The following is a 19,895-nucleotide window of genomic DNA, read 5'->3' as shown; positions in this document are numbered from 1 at the left end:
TTCAGCAAAAATGCCTGCTCTTTTCTAGACCACTTTTGTAGGTTTATTTTATTCAAAAAGTTACTGTCTCAAGCCATAAGTACAAATCAGAAAAACAGTAGGAAAATGCAGATTAAACCTTTTTATGATTTCATCTCACTCCCCTCAGAATGGCTCTCTCTCAAGAAAACAAGTAAGCAGAAATGGTGCTGAGGATATGGGTGATGGGAACATAAACTGGTTCGGTCAATGCAAAAAATCAGTATGGAAGTTTCTTTTAAGAATTGAGAATACAATTACCATATGGCCCAGATAGATGTACTACTCCTGTGTGTACAGCCCAAGTGCCCTAAATCAACATACCACCTACTGCACACCTTTGTCTGTAGCTGCCCCATTCACAATAGCTCACATGCCACTCATGAGATGAATATGGAATATGTGCATAAAGAATTGTATTCAGCTGTAAAAGAGAATGGAATTATAACACTTGCAGGAAAGAAAATGTTACTGCTGATCTTTATGTTATGTGAAACAAGGTGGACCCAAATATATATATATGGTGTTTTCTCTCATACACAATCTAAATTGAAATATTATGAATGTATATGTGTATGTATATGCATGTATGTACATATATGTAGGTCATGGGATCAGGGATCTGTAAAGGAGAGAGGGTCTAAAGGGAGTGAAGAAAAGTTAATGGAATATATCTGGCATGCAAACAGAAGGAGGGAGGAAGTACTTGGGGAAGGAAGAGACCAGCAGAAGAGGGCATGGCAGGGAGGACAAATAAGAGCAAAGTATAATGATATATATGTGTAAAAATATCACACTAAGCCCCACTAGTTTAGATACTAAAGATGATAAAATTGTCATGTACTACATGGTTCTATTTATATCATGTCTAAATGGTTAAAAAATTATAGAAATGAAAATCACACTAATGATTTTCATGGATGAGAGTTGGAGTACTGGCAGAAAATATGGCACCTGTGGTAAGCAGTGCAGCACAAAGATTTATAAATATGTCTGTGCGGATGGATGGATTCTAGATTCTGATTGTGGTTAAACCAGTCTATACACATGATAGAATTACATGGGAGTAAAGGTGTCATTTTTCTTTCAGTCTTCCTATGTCATTACATTTAAACATTTTTTTTTTAACTAAGAATAGAACTCAGGGCCTCAGAACACTACTGAATTGTCATTATATTTGAACTGATTTTTTTTTCTGAATATAATTTGGGTCATGTTTTTATTTTAATGTATTCTACCAATTTCTATTCTTTAAACATTTAGACCATTTTTGAGAGTTGCGAGAATGAAGTTTATAATTTTATTTTTATTAGTGTGTGTGTGTGTGTGTGTGTGTGTGTGCGCGCGCGCACTCAAGAGAGAGAAGAGGGAGGGAGGGCAATACTGTGGAGTTGGTTCTCTCCTTTTACCTTCATATGGGTTTCAGGGATTAAATTTTGGTCACTAGGTTTGCATGACAAGCATACTTATCTACTGAGCCATATTTCTAACCTGCAGTTCTGCTTTATTGGTACAGAACTCTCTAACTCATTAGTTGCCTGCTGTTCCCGCAACACATGCACACACACACACTCACTTTTTTGAGACAGGGTTCTCTGTGTCATCCTGGCTGTCCTGGACCTCACTCTGTAGACCAGGCTAGCCTCAAACTCAGAGAGCAGCCTGCCTCTACTGGGATTAAAGGTATGTGTTACCATGCGTGATGTTTTCTAGACCATTTTTATAGGCTTATTTTTATTCAGAAAGTTACTGTCTGAAGACATAAAGTACAAATCAGAAAACAGTACAATGGGGGATTATTTTTAATTGTAGTTGTTGACATGTCAGGGCTTAACGGTGCCATTTTAGTTTGTTATATTTTGTTCTTTCTCTTCTGTCTTCGTGTTAGTTTTGGTTTTCAAGACAGGGTTTCTCTGTGTAGCGCTGGCTGTCCTGAAATTCGCTCTGTGGGCCTCTGCCTCCCAAGTTCTGGGATTAAAGGTGCTCCACCATGCCCAACCTCATGTATGTTATTCTTAAAGAATGTCATTTTACCTATTTATTAGTCTATTTGTAAAGATGTTTTTAGCATTTTGTTTAGTTACTAGGTTACACACACATAACTTAACACAGTCTCCCTGTATTGCTATTTAGCCACTTTGATTAAAAAAAAAACTTACCTCCTTCCATGGTCTTTTACCCTCTTCCCTTTATAACATAAAATCCCTGAATCTATTGAGAACTTTACCAGATAGCACTATCATTTTTGCTTCAACCATCAAGCATACGTTTATTCTGTTTTCCTTCCATGTGTTCAACTATTTCTTTTATATTTTCTTTCTATTTAGAGAGCATTTTTTTTCCATTCTTTCAGAACTCCACCAATAAATTTTCTTTATTTTTCTTCATATGCGAGTGTCATTTCCCTTTTACTCTTAAAGGGTAGTTTCACTGGGTGTAGAAGATGGTGTGTTGCCAGTCTTATTTTGGCACTTTAAAAAATGTGCCTCTCATTTTGTATCCATATCTTTGGATGAGAAATCCCCTGTCATTCCGGCTATTATTCTTATATGAGTAGTGAATGATTTTCCTCTTAACTGCTTTTGAGATGTTTTTCTTTTTAATTTATTAATTTTTTTATTAACTACAGTTTATTCACTTTGTATCCCAGCTATAGTCCCCTCCCTCAGCCCCTCCCATTCCTACCCTCCCTCCCTCATCTCCTCCCATGCCCCTCCCCAAGTCCACTGATAGGGGAGGTCCTCCTCCCCTTCCATCTGACCCTAGCCTATCAGGTCTCAACAGGATGATGTTTTTCTTTATATGGTTTTTATTTTTTGTTTTGCTTTCTTGTTTTTTAAGACAGGGTCTCTGTGTAGCCTTTGGTGTCTTGGAACTCTCAGTGAACTAGCCTAGTCTCAGATCTGCCTGCCTCTGCCTTCCAAAACTAAAACTATGTGCTGCTGCCACCCAGTTCTTTTATGTTTTTATAATGCTACCTTCTTTCTTTTTCCCTGGGACTCTGATGTTCTTGTGCCACTAACCTGAGACTTTTTCTCCAGTCTGTTTTTTCTTTTATTCAGACTACACACTATCTCACTTTCAAGTTCACTAGTTCTTTTTTCTTTCTTCTCAATTACTCTATTTGGCCCATCAATTATGTTTATTTGGGTTGCTGCATCTTCAGTTCTAAAATTTCCATTTGTTTACTACTTTCTTTTATTACTAGTGGTTTTTTTTTCATTTTGTTTCTAGTGTTTTCATAAATGCTAACTGAAACATTTTTGTGATGACTTCCTTAAAGGTCTTATTAAATAATTCTGCCATGTTCATTATCTTGGTATTCATATTCTCATTGAGATTGAAATTTTCTTTATTATCTTTATAATTGATTAAATTATCTTGAGACTTTTAAGGTTTGAATCTCATCTTATAAAACTATGGCAACCCTGAACTCTGCACTGTGATAGAACCAGCTTTGTTCTTAAGCTTTGTCATATCTCACACCAGATGCCTAAAATAGGACTCTTCAGTGATTCCCTCATTTCAGTAGTAGAATTATCTCTGTTTCTGCCTGGTTTTGAATGGTTTCCTAAAGTTTCAAAACTTTTAAACCTAAGGCTTAGTCTTCTATAAGCTAATTCCATCATTATCAAAGACCAGTAGTACAGTCATATCATTCATTGTATACTTTTTAATACCTTTTGAAGTCTTCCCCACATATATAGGACATTTTAAAAGTTAACTGTTTGTAATTACCCCACCCACTAAAAAGTATGTTTGTTTATTCAATATGTTTGCTTTTGTTGGAAGGAATCCTAGTATCAATGTGTGCTAGACAATTAACAAATGATTTAACAAACATCTGCTTAAATTCTTTTACCCATAAAATGGAGATTAATATGAAAAATCAATTATGCTGTAAAAAGTAAAGTGCTTTGGAAAGCTGGCTGAAGTATGATAAGTATTCAACAAATTTTAGAAGGCCTGGGAAGATAGTTCAGTCAGGAAACTATTTGCCTGGTAAACCTGAATCCGAGGTTCAAGCCCCAGGCCAAAAGCCATGTGTGGTAGCAGACACATGAAAGGTGGAGATGGATAAATCCTTGGGAATCACTGTCCAGCCACCGTAGCCTACTAAGTAAGCCTTAGGTCCCAGTAAGAGATCCCATCCCAGTAAAAGGCTCCTGAGGAATGACCCCCAAGGTTTCTCTCTGACCTATACACACAAAAATATGTACATGTGTACAGATGTACACATTTTAGATATTAATATTGCTAATAAAACTGACAAACCAACCATGGTGGCACATGCCTGTACTCTGGGCATTTAGGGGATTAGCAGGTGGACCGTGATTTTGTGGCTAATGTGGGCTTATAAAGAGAGCTCCGGGCCACTCTAAAGTACATAATCAAGCCCCATCTAAAAACAAAGAAAAAAAAACTACATTAGGAAGATTCCTCTCAACCAAAGACTTGTTTCATCTTATGCCTCAATGCTGATTCTCTGGTACCCAGTGAGTACCGAATTGAGAAACTGAACAGGGTACTATACTTGATGCTTTATGAAATTAACCAAACTACCTTGGTAAAACACATAGCTCAGAGACTAAAACATTAAAAAAACATAATGAAATGAACTACTATCACCTTACAAAAGTAAAGATAAGAAAGACAAACGCTAGAATATGAATATTTGAATTTTATGATTTATCAAGGATTCAGGGATTCAGACATTATATAGAAGGATTTACAGGCATTATATAGACATTATATAGAAGGATTTACAAAATTTTCATGAGAAAAGCTCTTAGCATTAATTTTTGAATGTCATTTTTGTGTATACATGTGTATATATGTGTGATGGGAGGGTGTGTGCCTCTGTGTGCATGTAGAGGTGAAAGGACAGCTTTGTGGGGCTGATTCTTTTCTTCTACCCTCATTTAAGTTTCAGGGATCAAACTGCGGTCAGTCACCAGGCTTGCACTGCAAGGGCTTTTACTAACCGAGCCACCTTGCTGGCCCTTTAACATTTGGTAAACACCAATTATTCACGTATACACTAGGTCCTTCACATCTATTCATGCATGTCTGACAGGTAAGCGTTATCCCTCTTTTACTGACAGGAAAAGTAACTTGCCAAGGATTAGCTAGTAAAACAGCCGTGCCATGACTGAAACCCAAAGCTGTCCCATTTCTAGGCTTATCCTCTTTTTCTTTCAGTGGTTTTGGTGAAAAGAATACATGGCAGAAAAACCCATTTGCTCAACATGGACTAGGGGCCAGACAGTGTGCATTACTTTGTGTAGTTCTCAAAGCATTCTTTAGTCCAGCCTCACAATAATCCTAGGAGAAGAAATAGAGTGTTCATTTTACATCGAGTTTGTGCCCGATGTTACACTGGAGCTTCTATAAATTACCTCTCATGGTCTCCTCGCAGCCCAGGGAAATGTGTTATCTAAACAACTCTGAAGAAGCTGATATGAGCCTTCACCACACTTGCTTTCTACTTCAGGAAACTCTACAGGATTCTTTTCTTATCTTTATTTTATAGAACATGCATACCATAAAAGAGTATTTTTTTTTTTTTAGGTGTGGACTAGAAACACAATGGTCTTCCTGTGACAGTATTTTTGTCGTGGGATGGTCCTAGATGGTGCCTCCCTCAAGATAAGCATTTAAATAAATACAGTTTGGGTACAGTGTCAGAGCATCCAGTAATTAAAGTACATCAATGGAATCTTCATTTAAAATTAACAGGAACCTGCTTGGAAGAGCAGAAGTAAGTCTTAGTAAACAAGAAGGCTTGTTAATGCTTCGTTATTGAGCTAGAAGGGTCCCAGAGAGCACTGACACCACTCATTGACCATTCAATTTTTTTTTCAAAAGTAGATGGTAGTCATATTTCTTTTGTTTGTTTGTTTGTTTGTTTTCTTCCAGCCAGTATTATTGGCATTTCTAATGGTATAATGCTGAACAACATCCTGGTCATGTATGCACTAAAAGCCAGTAGCACATTCTCTGCTTTTCCTTTCTAACTTGACAACTGAGAATTTCTCCAGACATTGCCAAATGTGCAGGGACAGAGCAAAGTTGCCCTCTGTTGAGAACTGCTGGCTTATAGTAATTATAATTATTCTTGAGTTACTCACAACTGTAATGGCCAAAAATGCCAGAATTTCTTAAAATGTCTTTTTCTTGACTGACTAAGATCTCCCATTAAAAACTGTTCATCTGCACTGAGCATGGTCAAAAATGTCATGACAATTAAGTTGCTAGATAAATCTATAAAGTTTTATTACCTAAAATGGCAAAGGGAAGTGACTATAGCTTGTCTTACTCAACTGATTTACTTCAAATGTCATTCAGTAACTCAATGACTATGGAATGCTGAACATTGTGACAAGTCCTGGGGCTATACAGATAAACAATGCAGGCGTGATCCTCACATTATGGAAGTTGGAAATCCAGTGAGAAAGGCATACTAAAGAGCGAAAAAAGTAAGCTAAAGAAATTCTAGGTACCAACAAGATGGCTTAACAGGTAAAAGTGCTTGCTGTCATGCCTGACTATCTAAATTCAAGCCTCAAAATATACAATGCTGGAAGGGCAGGCCCATATCTAACACTGCTCCTCAACACACACACACACGCACACACACACACACACACACACACACACACGTAAATAAAAGAAAATTAACTAAAATGTGTAATTTTTAAATTTATGGGCTGCAGTAAATGTCATAAAGGCATAATTATTTTGCACACACTAACAAAGATATTTAAATTGGGTAACTAGACTAGGCCTTTCTGAAAATGTGACATTCCATTTAAGGATAGAACTTAAAGGCTAAGAAAAAGTTGGCTAAACTTACATATACACACAAAGACACACACACTCACACAGACACAATCACACCCATGCATTCGTACTCAACCCAGACACGCACCCATACACTCACACACATGCAATCATATAGACACACACACTTTCTCTCTCTCTCACACACACACTAGAAGGCATATGATTTAGGCTGAGTAGCCAACTGTGCTGGTCAATCTTAATTGTCAGATTGGCTGGATTTAGAATCGTAGTAAACATACTTCTCAGTATGTCCATGAGGGTATTTCTGAAAAGATTTAATTGAAGAGTAAAGATCCATTCTGAATGTGGCAGTACCATCTCATGAGCTAGAGTCTCAGACTTAGTGAAAAGGCAAAGGGGTGAGCACCAGCATTCTCCTTTCTCTACTGCCTAACTCTGGAAACAGTAAGCACATCCGTCTACCTCCTGCTCTTGCTGCCATGACTTCACCACAATGCACTGTATTTCTTCGTAAGCCATATATATCCTTCCTTAAGTTGCTTCTGTCATACATTTCATTCCAGCAATGAGGATAGTAACTAATATAGCAGCCATGTCCACAGAATCTGAGGCTAAAAGGAGCTTGGCATATTCTTGATACTGAAAAATACCAAGGTGACTGGGGCTGCCAGGAAAGGCACTAGACATCTGAGATGGAGGAGACAACAAATCAGATCCTGTGGCATCTGTAGTCCATGGCAAAGAGTTGGATCTCGTTCTTAGCAGACTGGGGAGCCATTGAAGGCTTTTAACAGGATTAATGGATGATCTTTCTGAGATTATAATATAATTACATCATTTCTTCCTACACTTTTCTCCCTCCAAACTCTCCCATATACCCTTCCTTGCTCTCTTTCGAATTCTACTTGATTTAATATACAGTTTAAAACTACTTGTTGTTTGGAGTTCGGTGGAGCTGCCAAGACAATGGAATGGAAGTGTAGCAACCGTGAGAGAGGTTGGTGCTGATCGATAAAAATGTTGGTGACCATGGAGATGGGAAGAATTATATAATTTAGTTATAGAACTGACATATGTGCTGATGAAAGAAAGACTAGGTTACTACAGGGGAAGGGGATACTCCTTCCTTGATCCAGTGAACCACAATTAGGAAACCTAACTAGGTTTTCAATGAAATGTGAAGCCATTCAGTTCAATAGATTGATTAAGCACATAGTGTAACCAGGGCCTGTGGTACATGTTGAAGATAAAAAGGAGTAAAAACAGACAGCTTCAATTGGCTGTGTTAAATGTCCAGAAGCGTGCACAAAGTCTATAAAGTCACAGAAGAGAGCCAATTAGTCTGACTTGGGCGGGAGAGTGGGTTAGAGGTCAGGAAAGATGTTGTAAACACGATGTCTGGGCTAAGGACTGAAATGAATATTAGCTAGGAAAATGTATGAAAACAAAGGAAGGGAAGGAAGCAGTGATTGAAAGGTTCAGATCAGTGAAACATGTCGATGCATTTAGGAAACTATAAGCAACACACTATTCCAAGAACACAGATTTGAAGATGGAAAATAATAGGAAATAAGACTAGATATATGATATTGGCAGCAGCTGACAATTACTGAGTACTTAAATATCAGGCACCATGTTGGGTATCTTATATGGATATCTTAATCCTCACAATTAAAACACAAGTAGGAAATGGAGACAGGGATACAGGATCCTTTGTCCAGAGTGTCACACTATCAACTTTGAGATTCAATCTCAGTACTTTAGCTCTTCACCACAGTAAATCTCAAATGTCATCTTAACGAACGGAGACTGTACCTGTTAGCAAGGCTGAGTCATGGAAGGGCAGTGACGTGGTCAGATCTGTGTTTCAGAGAGATGACTCAGGATGATTTAAAGAGGCCCTGCTGGCTGGAGACAGTTGTAATACATCAGGGAAGTGGGGGAAAGAACTTGAAGTTAGAAATGAGGAAAAGATTTAAGAAATGTTTAGGAGGTTGCATTAGCACAACTTGGTGATTAATTGAATTCTGGGGGCAAAGGAGAGGAAGAAATTTAGAATTTCACCATGTTTTCTGGTTTGGGTAACTGGATGATGTGACTATATAATGAATACAGGGATGAACACTTAAAAACAGAGCATTTTTTATGCCAAGTACTAGTGCCAGTAAGACTCCCACAGGAATCTATTAAAGATGGGGCAGGACTGGGTAGAGATCTCAATAGTAAAAGCACGTGAGAGGTAGTTACAATTATTAGGATGACAATGATTATCCATGGATACTGTAGGAAAGGCTGACCATAGGGCCGATGAGAAAATTATGGAGAATTTCATTAAGGAACCACTAAAAACAAACTCACATGGGAAGTTTTTAAAAAACAGAATCACAGAGATAAACAATATATCACAGTGATAAAATCATAACCGGACCCAATCTGTTATGAGTTTCTATGCTGTGGGCTCTGCCATTTAGCAACCATATGACAGTTGGCAAGTTACTCTACCTCTCTAAGCCTCAACTGCTTGAGGATTGAATAGAAATCTAATGCATGTAAAGTTCTTCTTAGAACCTGATAAACAATATTAGGTAAGTAACTGACAAGAATTGGAGAGGAAGTTGAACACAGCCAAGTGAGACAATCAGAAGAGGCCTGGAAAGTATATCGCAAGTTGGATCCATAAGTAGGTTTAGTTTTCTTTTGTGAAACAGAAATTATCAAAGGGATATGCTATGAAGAGGCCCCAGAGGACTGGTAGGAACAAAGTTTGAATGTAGAGAAAAGGTAACAGAGACAGCACAGGGAGGAGGCACACTGAAATCAGGCACATCTGAATCAAAGTTCTGATAGCAAACAGTGATGAAGTTCCTTGAAAGCTGCAAACTTTTGTTTTCCTCATCTTGGAAGGATGTAGCAGGGGCTGAACATCAGCTGGCACGTGGTCATGCTTCATGAGCTGTCGGGAACTCTTTTCTCCCACTCAGCACTTACTGAACACCTAATAAGAAATTTTCTTTTCTGGGGACACTGAAATAAATGCCAATTGGCCTCCTTTCATGAACTCATGAAACAAAAGAACACAAAAATATAGGTTACAATGTAAAGTAAATAGATGAGTTCCCTTCACATTGCCAAGTACAATACTAGTGGTGCTATTAGAGCCATGACAATGATGGCTGATGGGAGTGAGGAAAGGCTTCACTGTTATGCTATTCATAACCCAGCTTTTAGTTTCTAGTGTTTTGAGAAAGTAACAGGAAATAGGAAAACGCCATTTTAAGGGGAAAATGGCAGACTCTTGAGCTTTTATTTTCCTAGTCAGTATCCCAGGAGTGTGATGCCAACGGAAGGTGCTTGTTTTAAGGAAAATGACTTCCACAAGTTTGTTGACTGAATGAAGTAAGGAGGGGTTTTAGGTGAGAGGAATGGAGTTTAAGTTTCTAGTGAGGGAGGTGAGGTCCAAAGCCCAAGTTCACAGTATACTATGACTCTCTAAAGTCAGGAGAAAGAAAGGATAGAGAGCTAACATGGATCATTTCTATCTGTAGAAACAGCAATCAACTTCTCAAATTTCAGTCGATGTGCATTTTTCATGGCTTTTATAAACCAAGAATGTTCCTTAGCATGTCCCCGAACCCCTGCCCCAAATGAATGGTGTCTAGAGAGCTGATCCCCCCAACTGAGGATGCTGACAACTTAACAAAATGTAAGCAGCAGCAGTAATGACCTCCAAGCCCTCAGCTGGACACCTGGACAAAAGAGACCCTGGCAACTGCAGCATGTGACTGTGGCGGAGCGGCAGCTACTGCATGCTTGCTTTCATCATCAGAGCTTAACTCATTCCTAGATAAGTCCCTTTCCCCATTCCACTCTTCCTACTCATGCCCCATAAAGCGAGTTTCCAGCCTAAATTTTACCCACTCAGAATAGAATTGGCAGTGTGTGCTTTAAAAGACCCAAAAGTGAGCCAGGCACAGTGGTACACAGCTGTAATCCCAACACTTGGGGAGGCAGAGGCAGTCAGATCTCTGTGAGCTTGAGGACAGCCTACAAAGTGAGCCCAGAACAGCCAAGGCTGCACAAAGAAACCCTGTCTCAACACCCCTCCCAAAAGAAACCCAAAAGTGTTTGGCAGTATCATGCTCTGTTCTGATCTTTAGGGCCAGCAAGCCTCTCTCCTTTTTTGGATGATATCCCATGGTTATTTCCCACGAGCATGCACTTCTATGAAGGACGCCCCTTCTAAAATGACACTTCCTGGCCTTAGTGTAAAAGAATCATCTCTTTCTCCCAAGTAGTACCATAGCAGGAGACAGATTTAAACTCTGGCAGCGTACTAGTTGCTCTATGTCCAATCCTCCCCAGATTACACCATTAATAAAATCAGAGGAATTAGTTGAAAAATATTTTAGAGACTTTCACTTGTTTGCCACTTAACTTCTTCTGCTCTAAGTATAGTGCCAGGGGAAACAATTTTAATACAAATTAAAACCACATTCCTTCCCTATTTACTATTACAAAAAATAAAATAAAATAAAATAAAAGGTAGGTAGGTATGGTGATGAGGTAGAATTCTGAGTTTGGAGCCAGATGGGATTGTATCATGAGACCCTTTACTCCTAAATCAATAACCAGCCTTGTAAACTTCCATGTAGTTCATGACAATAACTATGGGATATTGTCCTAAAAAGAGGAGATGTTTGCTGACCCTAAAGGTTTACAGCCTTACAGCCTTATAAACACACACACACACACACACACACACACACGCAAAAGAGATCCCAAGGGAGGAAGAATATCCCTGTAAGAAGATGGGATTCTTTCAAGGTAAAGAAAAAGATAATGTATCATTAGAGAAGTAAAAAGAAGAATAAGAACATGAGAAGATGAGGAAATCCTCTCTTTAAAGGGAACTAGCAGACCTCGCTGGAAATAAAAAAGAAATAGCATTTATTAAACACCTACTATGTACATGATACTTTGCTAGATGTTTTCATAGATTTTACTTAACAATTTTAAATTCTACATAACAATCTTGAGTTCTACATCTGTAAAAGAAAAATCCTTAGTTCCCCCATGGTCCAGCAGCTACTAAGTGAATACTAGATGGGAATAAGAGAAATTCAGCAAAGCTACTTGAACAGTACAGGAGGCTTTTGTTGCACCCATTTGGCAGCTAGCATGTTGATTGCATTTAAGGCTCATTGTGGGCAGCGCTTTCTATCCCAGGAGTGACTGCAGAGCTCACATTCTTGAGTCACTTTGACTTCCCACCTTTTGCCTCTATGTTCATTCACTCAAATCCTGAGAGCTAATCTCCCAGACCTCTCACTTCCTCAGCTAATGAACATAGACCTTATAGCTTTTTCAAACTCATTTGTTAGTTCATTAGTTCAACCAACAATCATTCATTAAGTGGTGACAGTGTATCAGCATTCTTCCAATCATGATAAAACCAGACGTAAAGACCCAGTTTCTACACTGGGAAGAGCCAGAATAGGGGAGATAGAGGGACACAGAATTGTTAGTTTAAATCTAAACACAGAGGGCAGTGACAGACCTGAGTTTTGACAGCCTGGGTTTAGGAAGCTGTACAGCCAGAGGCAGGGGGCTATTTAAAAATAACAAAATTGTGAACATAAAATTAGTACAAGTAGCTATTTAGGATGAGAAAAAAAGTAATATGAAAGCTGTAAAAAGCTGAAAGTTACTGTAAACATCACATAATCCAAAACAATTCTAACATGTTTTATTAATTCAATTTATGATACATCTATGCTACCTTTTCCTACTGTTTTGTCTGCATGGGCTCTAATCACCTCTATAACTGACAGTTATTTTGTACTGTAGATGTGGTCATTTATAAACAAGTTTTGAAGATTGAAGAGTCTAACAGCATGATTCCCTCATCTGGTGAGGGTCTTTGTTTTATGATGTGTGATAACATGATAACACTTGTCCTTACAAGTGAACATAAGAAAGAAAGACAAAAGTTAGGCTAAACTCATCCTTTTTATCATAAATCCATTCCAGTTCTAAGTAGCCCATCCCCACATTTACAGTCCCTTAATAACCAACCCCATTTCCAATACCGTTAAAATTAAATTAAAGAATATTTTCTTTTTTTTTTTCAAGACAGGGTTTCTCTGTGTATCCTTGGCTGTCCTGGACTCTGTAGTCCAGGACTTGAATTAACAGAGATACACCTGCCTCTACATCTCTGAGTGCTTAGATTACAGGTGTGTGCCACCACGCCCAGATAAATTAAAAGAATATTTAAACCATGGTAATCCCCTATCCACCGTGTATGTGCTAGTCAGTTTTGTTTTGACAAACACCTGAGATAAGCAACTTAAAGGGGAAAGATACATTTGGCTCATCATTTTAGAGGTTGCACTTACAGAACTAAAGAAAAGAAAGGCCAGATTGTATATCTAACAAATACATAAAAACAATTATAAATCTATTATTATGCACACACTGTATAAGTGAATGACTTGTGAAAACAATACTATTATACGGAAGTGGTTGAAAATAAGCAGAAATAAAGTTGGTCTCAATTAAAACTAGATTATAATAAATTTAGTATGTTAAAGGTAATATTCATGATAGGTACTAAAAACATACAGAATTTACCAAAATGTTTTTCTACAAATAATCAACTATTTAAAACTGTGATGAAAGAAATGAGAGATAAAACTAGGTAGAAAATACAGAGAAAAACAAATCCTTCCTAATCAACAAACAAAATAAATATAAGTAGATTAAAGTCCCCCAAATCAAAAGAAATTTGAAGAATACATTTTTATCTAAAAATTAAAAAATACTGGGTGCACATACTTAATCCCAGAAAACCGAAGGCAAAGGGAGGTGGCTCTCTATGTGTTCAAGGCCAGCCTGGTCTACATAGCAATTTGAAGGCAAGCCAGGCACATACACTAAGAGCCTGCTTCAAAAAGAAAACACAATCTAAATATATGTTTTTTATAAAACACCCACTTCTAGATCCAGTGATCCAATCAGTTAAAAGTGACAAGGAAGGAAAAAAAAATTTCACACAAATGGTAACCTAAAGTATCTAACCTAATATTGGACAAATCAAAATTACTTTAAAATTGTTAGGAAAAAACAAAGATAGACATTATATACTAGTAAAGGGACTGATTCATGAGAAGATGTAACAGTTCTAGACACCAAACAACAGTTCCATATATATAAAGCAAACAGTAGTATAGCTGGAGAGAATTAGTTCTATAATGCTTGAAAACTTTAGTCCACTATTTCAATAATAGATAGCTCATGTAGATAGGAAAGAACTGTAACATTCCTCACAGTGGGCTATATGTTAGGTCAAAACAAGTATCGATACATTTTAAAAGATCTCAAGTCAGGGGCTGAGGATGTGACTTCGAGATGGAGTATCTGTCACACATGTATGAGGCCATGATTGTGGAAGGATGGATTGAGAGATGTCATGCAAGGAATACCATGGAATAAAGCTTTAAAACTCCTTTTAAAAATTAGCAACAGAAGGAAAGAAAAACCTTGCGAATTTCTTTAAATGAAATATAGTTTTGAACAATCAATGGATGAGTCAAAGAGGAAATCACCAATGAAATTAGAAAATATCCTGGGATGAATGAAAGCAGAAGCATAATATACCTGCAGTTAGGAAATTCATCAAGGACTATACACATATCAGTAATCTGCCTGCTTTTGCACTAGACAAACCAGAAAAAGAAAACTGTAGCCAAACTTAACAGAAGGAAAGAAATAAAGATTAGAATGGAGGTAAATGAGACAGAGAATAAAAAAATTAAGTCAGTAAAAATAAAAGTTGTTTATTTGAAAAATATCTTCCAGCTAGAGTGACATAGAAAATATGCAAATAGCTAAAATCAGGAAATATTGATCTGATCACTTTGAAGGCCAAGCTGTGCAGTTCATCGGGTACAAGATCTACCCTGGACATGGGTGGCGCTATGCCAGGACCAACAGGAAGGTTTTCCAGTTTCTTAATGCAAAATACAAGTCTGCATTTCTTTTTATCTTTTTAAAAAAATTTTATTGTTATCATTTATTACAATTTATTGAATTTGTATCCTGGCTGTGTCCCCCTCAACTGTCTCCTCCCAGTCCCACCCTCCCTCCCTCTTCTGCCCCTATGTCCCTCCCCTAGTCCCCTGATAGGGGAGATCCCCCTCTCCTTCTATCTGACCCTAGCCTATCAGCTCTCATCAGCTCTCATCAGCACTCTTTGCATTGTCTTCCTCTGTGGCCTGGCAAGGATGCTCCTCCCTCAGGAGGAGGTGATTAAAGAGCCACTGAGTTCATGCCAGAAACAGCCCCTGTTCTCTTTACTAGGGAACCAACTTGGAGACTAAGTCTATGGGCTACATCTGAGCTGGGGTTTTAGGTCCTCTCCATGCATTTCTTTCCAGAAGGAATCCTTAGCAGATAAACTAGACTGTCCTCTACAGAAGAAAACACAAGAAGGAACAGTCAGAACAAATTCAAAATAAAAGAACATACCATGCAGTCAAATTCCAGCTCCAGCAGGGCATCACCGGTTCATCTCTTGCTGATACAATAGGCAAGAAGAATCAGAAACCAGGAGTTAGGAAAGCTCTGCGAAAACAAGCTATTAGGGCTACCAAAGAAGCAAAAATGGCTAAGCAGGCATCAAAAAAGATAGCAATGGCTGCAGCCAAGACTCCCACAAAGGCAGCACCTAGACAAATGATTGTGAATGTCTCTGCTCCCCAAGTTGGTGGAAAATGCTAACTTGGTAGATCAGAGTTTAAAATAAAGATCTGTTTCTGACAAAGAAAGAAAGAAAGAAAGAAAGAAAGAAAGAAAGAAAGAAAGAAAGATTGATTTGGAGTAGGAGAGATGACTCATTGGTAAAGAACAGTTGCTGCCCTTGTAGAGGACCAGAATTCAATTCACACATCAGGAGACTCACGACAGCCTGTAAATATAGTTTCAGGAGATATGGTATCCTCTTGTAGCCTCCATAGGTGCCATACTCATGTGCACATACCCATACTCAAACATCCATACATAAAAATAAATAAATGAATGAATAACAAAATCTTGTTGCTAGTTATTGATCTTACACACATGAACAGTATTAAGATAAAATGCTATTAGTAATTGTAAGCTAACAAATTGTATACCCTGAATGAAATGGACAAGTATCTAGAAGCAAACAAATTACCTTGGGAGATATATAACTTTTATTTTCTACACAAATACATTCCTAACATCTATATTTACTAATTTTCTCTGTGAACAAATATTTGACAAGAACCACTTTAAGGAAAGTATTTTAGTTCACAATTTGTGACAGGGAAGATATGCCAGGTGGAGCATCTCATGATGGTGGCAGCAAGAAGGTGAGGTGACTATTCAAATGGTGTGAGCAGTATAGAAACTGCTCTAACAGACACGCATTCTCTAATCACCTATTTTCTCTAGATAGGGCCTATCTCCTAAATGTTTGAGGCAGGTGGATGTGTACTGAGTTCAAAGCCAGCCTGATCTAACTAGTGATTTCTAGGATAATATATATATATATATATAAAGAATTAGAGGAAGATAAAATCAAACAGATTATGGCCATCCGTAAAGAAATCGAAGAAGTTAAAGAAAATGTGATCTAAACATGGAATTAAATATAAACAATAAAAAGAAATAAAGTTTTGATGTACTATAACACAGATAAACTTTAAAAACAATACATTAAATAAAATAAAGCAGTTACAAGACTCTAAATAATGTATGACTCTACTTCTGTGTCGTATCTACAGCAGAAAAATTCACAGACAGAATGTAGATTAGAGATTACCAGCAGCTGAGGGCTGTAAGGGATAGTTCTTTTTTTATTACACTTTATTCACTTTGTATCCCCCCATAAGCCCTTCCCTCCTCCCCTCCCGGTCCCACCCTCCCTCCCCCTTCCCAAGTCCACTAATAGGAGAGGTCCTCCTCTCCTTCCTTCTGATCTTAGTCTATCAGATCACATCAGGAGTGGCTGCATTGTCATCTTCTGTGGCCTGGTAAGGCTGCTCTCCCCACTCAGGGGGAGGTGATCAAAGAGCAGGCCAGTCAGATTATGTCAGAGGCAGTCCCTCGGTGGGATAGTTCTTAATGGACACAACACTTCTCTAGGAAGTGATGAGGAAGTCTAATAAATACATAGTGATAATGTTTGCACAGCTTTATAAAAGTTAATCATGCTGGTAAATTATACACTTCAGTTGGTTACAGTGACATACTTTATGTTTTATATATTTTAGCAACATAATAGAAAAAGGATAAAAAATTTTAATGAAGCATATCTTGATTCATCAAACAAAATCCACCAATTGTAAAGAAGAAAATCAAATGGTGTGTTCTCTAGCCAAAGTTAAATCATCAGAAAATCAATGAGGAAAGAGAATAGTTTTTAAATACTAACAAACCCAAGAACACACTTTTAAATAATCCATGGGTCTAAGAGATTTTTGAAGTACATTAAACTGAATTAAAATTAAAATACAATACTTCAAAATTTATAAAATGCAGCTAAGGCAATACTAAGTATTTATAAAATTAGCTCTTTTATTAAAAAAGAATAGTCTTTAATCAATAGTTTTAAGCATTATCCTTAACAAAGTGGAAAAGAAGAGTAAATAAACCTGGCACATTGAAGGAGAAAAATCATACAGAGAAGAAATAAACAAAACAGAAAACAATAAGAAGAAACTTGGTGAAATAAAAAAGTGCTTCCCTGGAAAAAAAAATCATAAAATTGATAAATCTGTAGTGATGCTGATGAATACAAAAGTAGAAGACAAATTACCCACATCAGGAATGAAAGAGGATGTCACCACGTACCCTACAGATACCAGAAGACACAACACAGCAAACAAATTTGCATGCTCACACCTAGCAACTTAGATGAAATGGACTAAATCTTCACAAAACACAAACTACCATAATTCACCAAATCGGAAACAATTTCAACATCTCTATAGCTTAAAGAAAGAATTTGTAACTTTTTCACTCCCTAAGGAAGTAACCCTCCAAGCCTAGATGTTTTCCCTGGAGAATACTCCCAAACATTTAAAGAAGAATTCACACCAATTCTACACAATTTTCCAGGAAATAAAAGAGGAAACACCTCCCAACTTTCTTTATTAGGGTGTTATTATCCTGACACCTAAACCAGACAAAGATAGCATAGAAAACAAAAAAAAGAGACCAACATCCCTGTTCTCAGCCTGTCATAGCTGAAAGACACAGCAGGCTGCACCTCAGGAGCACACATAACAGAAAGGGAAAAAAAATAACTCTATTTGTAACTGACAGAATTGTGCACACTGGACATCTCAAGTAATCTACAAAAACCTCCTGGAACTAATAACAAAGTTGCAGCTTACTTCAGTATACAAAAATCAATTCTAGCTCTGCATGATAGCAGTCACCTGTAGTTCCAGCACTTGTGAAACTGGAACAGGAGAATTGCTTGAGCCCACGAGTTTATAACCAGTGTGGGGAACACAGTGGGACCTGTCTCAAATGATGTCTCTTTAATTATTCTACATACTATCAGTGAACATGTTTTTATGTACTATCGAGAGTTCATAGAAGCCTAAATTTTAAATACAGTTTTCATTTTGTAGTTTCGAGAGGTTTTTTGTTTTGTTTTTAGGGTTCTATGTTTGTTTGTTTTCAAACTGAGTATCACATTATCCTAGAACTCACTCTGTAGCGGAGACGGTCATGAACCCACAATTCTGCCTCCTAAGAGCTGGGATTACAGTAGGTATGAATCTTAGCAAACAGGTACTAGATTTATATGCTGAAAACCCAACCAAGCTGATTAGAGATATCAGTGAAGCTCTAACTACATGGAGAGATGTGGTGCCATCATAAATTGGAACTCAGCATAGTAAAGAAGTTTGTTCTTCAATTTTATGTATGGATTTAACACAGCTGCTAACAGAAAGCTCACCTGAATTTTTAAAGATATATACAAAATTATAGTAAAGCTCACTTGAAAAAAAAAAGGAGCTAGAGTAGCTGAACACTTTATAAGATAAAAATAAAGTGAGAGAAATCACTCTACTAATTTTGAGATTTAATAGATAACTTCAATAATGAAGATTGTATTGTATTTAGGAAATAGACACATTAAAGGAACAGAACAAAGATCCCAGAAATAAACCCACACTATACATAGCTGAACTGGATTTCAACTAACATTCAAATTCAGTTCAATTGAAGGAAACCTTTCAGTACACAGCAGTGGAGCAGTTGGATATCCATCAACAAATTAGTAAAAGAAATAAGTAGACATTTGTTATGCTGTTTCTTTTGCTTTTCTATAGATTTAAAGGGTCTCCAAATTAAAAAAAAAAAGAGTGAAAGAGACATAAATATATTTTAACTGTATTAATTCTCAGATGACATACTTGGCAGGTAATCAAACAATAGTCTTATCTCTTCCTGGGGCATTTCTCTCCTGGATCAGGGAAGCTAGAAAACTGAAGTTACTTGTTGACCATAGACTCAGAATTGAAGGAAGCAGAATAACGAAGTGCATGTAGAAAAGCAGACTTCTGCTTCTTAACCGAGTCTCCTTGCTTAGGGGCTACCATATGCATGGTTACCTGGTCTGCCTGGCTCTGTTTGCTGTCCATTCACTGCTCTGAAGGATAGAGAGTGAGAAGTGAACTTCGCTCCCTCATCCCTTCCTTCCCTTCTGCCCAGTTGTGGATAGGAGAACCTAAACAGTGACATATGTTAGCAATATAAGTCTTTAAAAGACATTTGTCCACTACCACCTCTCTGTCACATGCTGTTCTTCAAGTACATTGTAATCCTGTGGGTCCACCTTTGTCAATGTGGTTATCTATGGGTCTCTCCTGAGGCTCTGTAATCAACACATTTGCAGCCAAATCTTGGTGGGATTTTTTTTTTCACACTCAGGATCGTTTTAAGCCTATCTTCAAATTCTGAGGTCACCCTGCTGCACCATTGACTGTGACTACCTCCGTTTTCTTAGTTTGTTCTATTTTGCCACC

The 19,895-nt window shown here is 37.5% G+C and overlaps 2 protein-coding genes across 2 annotated transcripts in view; both read left to right on the top strand.

Annotated features, from left to right (window-relative positions):
* Hdac8 (histone deacetylase 8) overlaps positions 1-19,895 on the top strand; it is a 210,167-nt gene that overhangs the window by 111,600 nt on the left and 78,672 nt on the right. The gene's annotated exons all lie outside the window — the stretch shown is intronic.
* LOC129668008 (60S ribosomal protein L24-like) lies at positions 11,634-15,606 on the top strand. Its single transcript, XM_055595729.1, is given in 4 exon segments — positions 11,634-11,649; positions 12,673-12,735; positions 14,751-14,856; positions 15,249-15,606. Coding segments are annotated over 4 exon segments (543 nt in total).

Source organism: Psammomys obesus, unplaced genomic scaffold (genome assembly GCF_907164565.1).
Source record: "Psammomys obesus unplaced genomic scaffold, mPsaObe1.curated_primary_1811, whole genome shotgun sequence".
NCBI classification, from domain to species: domain Eukaryota; kingdom Metazoa; phylum Chordata; class Mammalia; order Rodentia; family Muridae; genus Psammomys; species Psammomys obesus.
The sequence above is the reverse complement of the archived record's forward strand: the minus strand, read 5'-3'. Positions and strand labels throughout refer to the sequence as shown.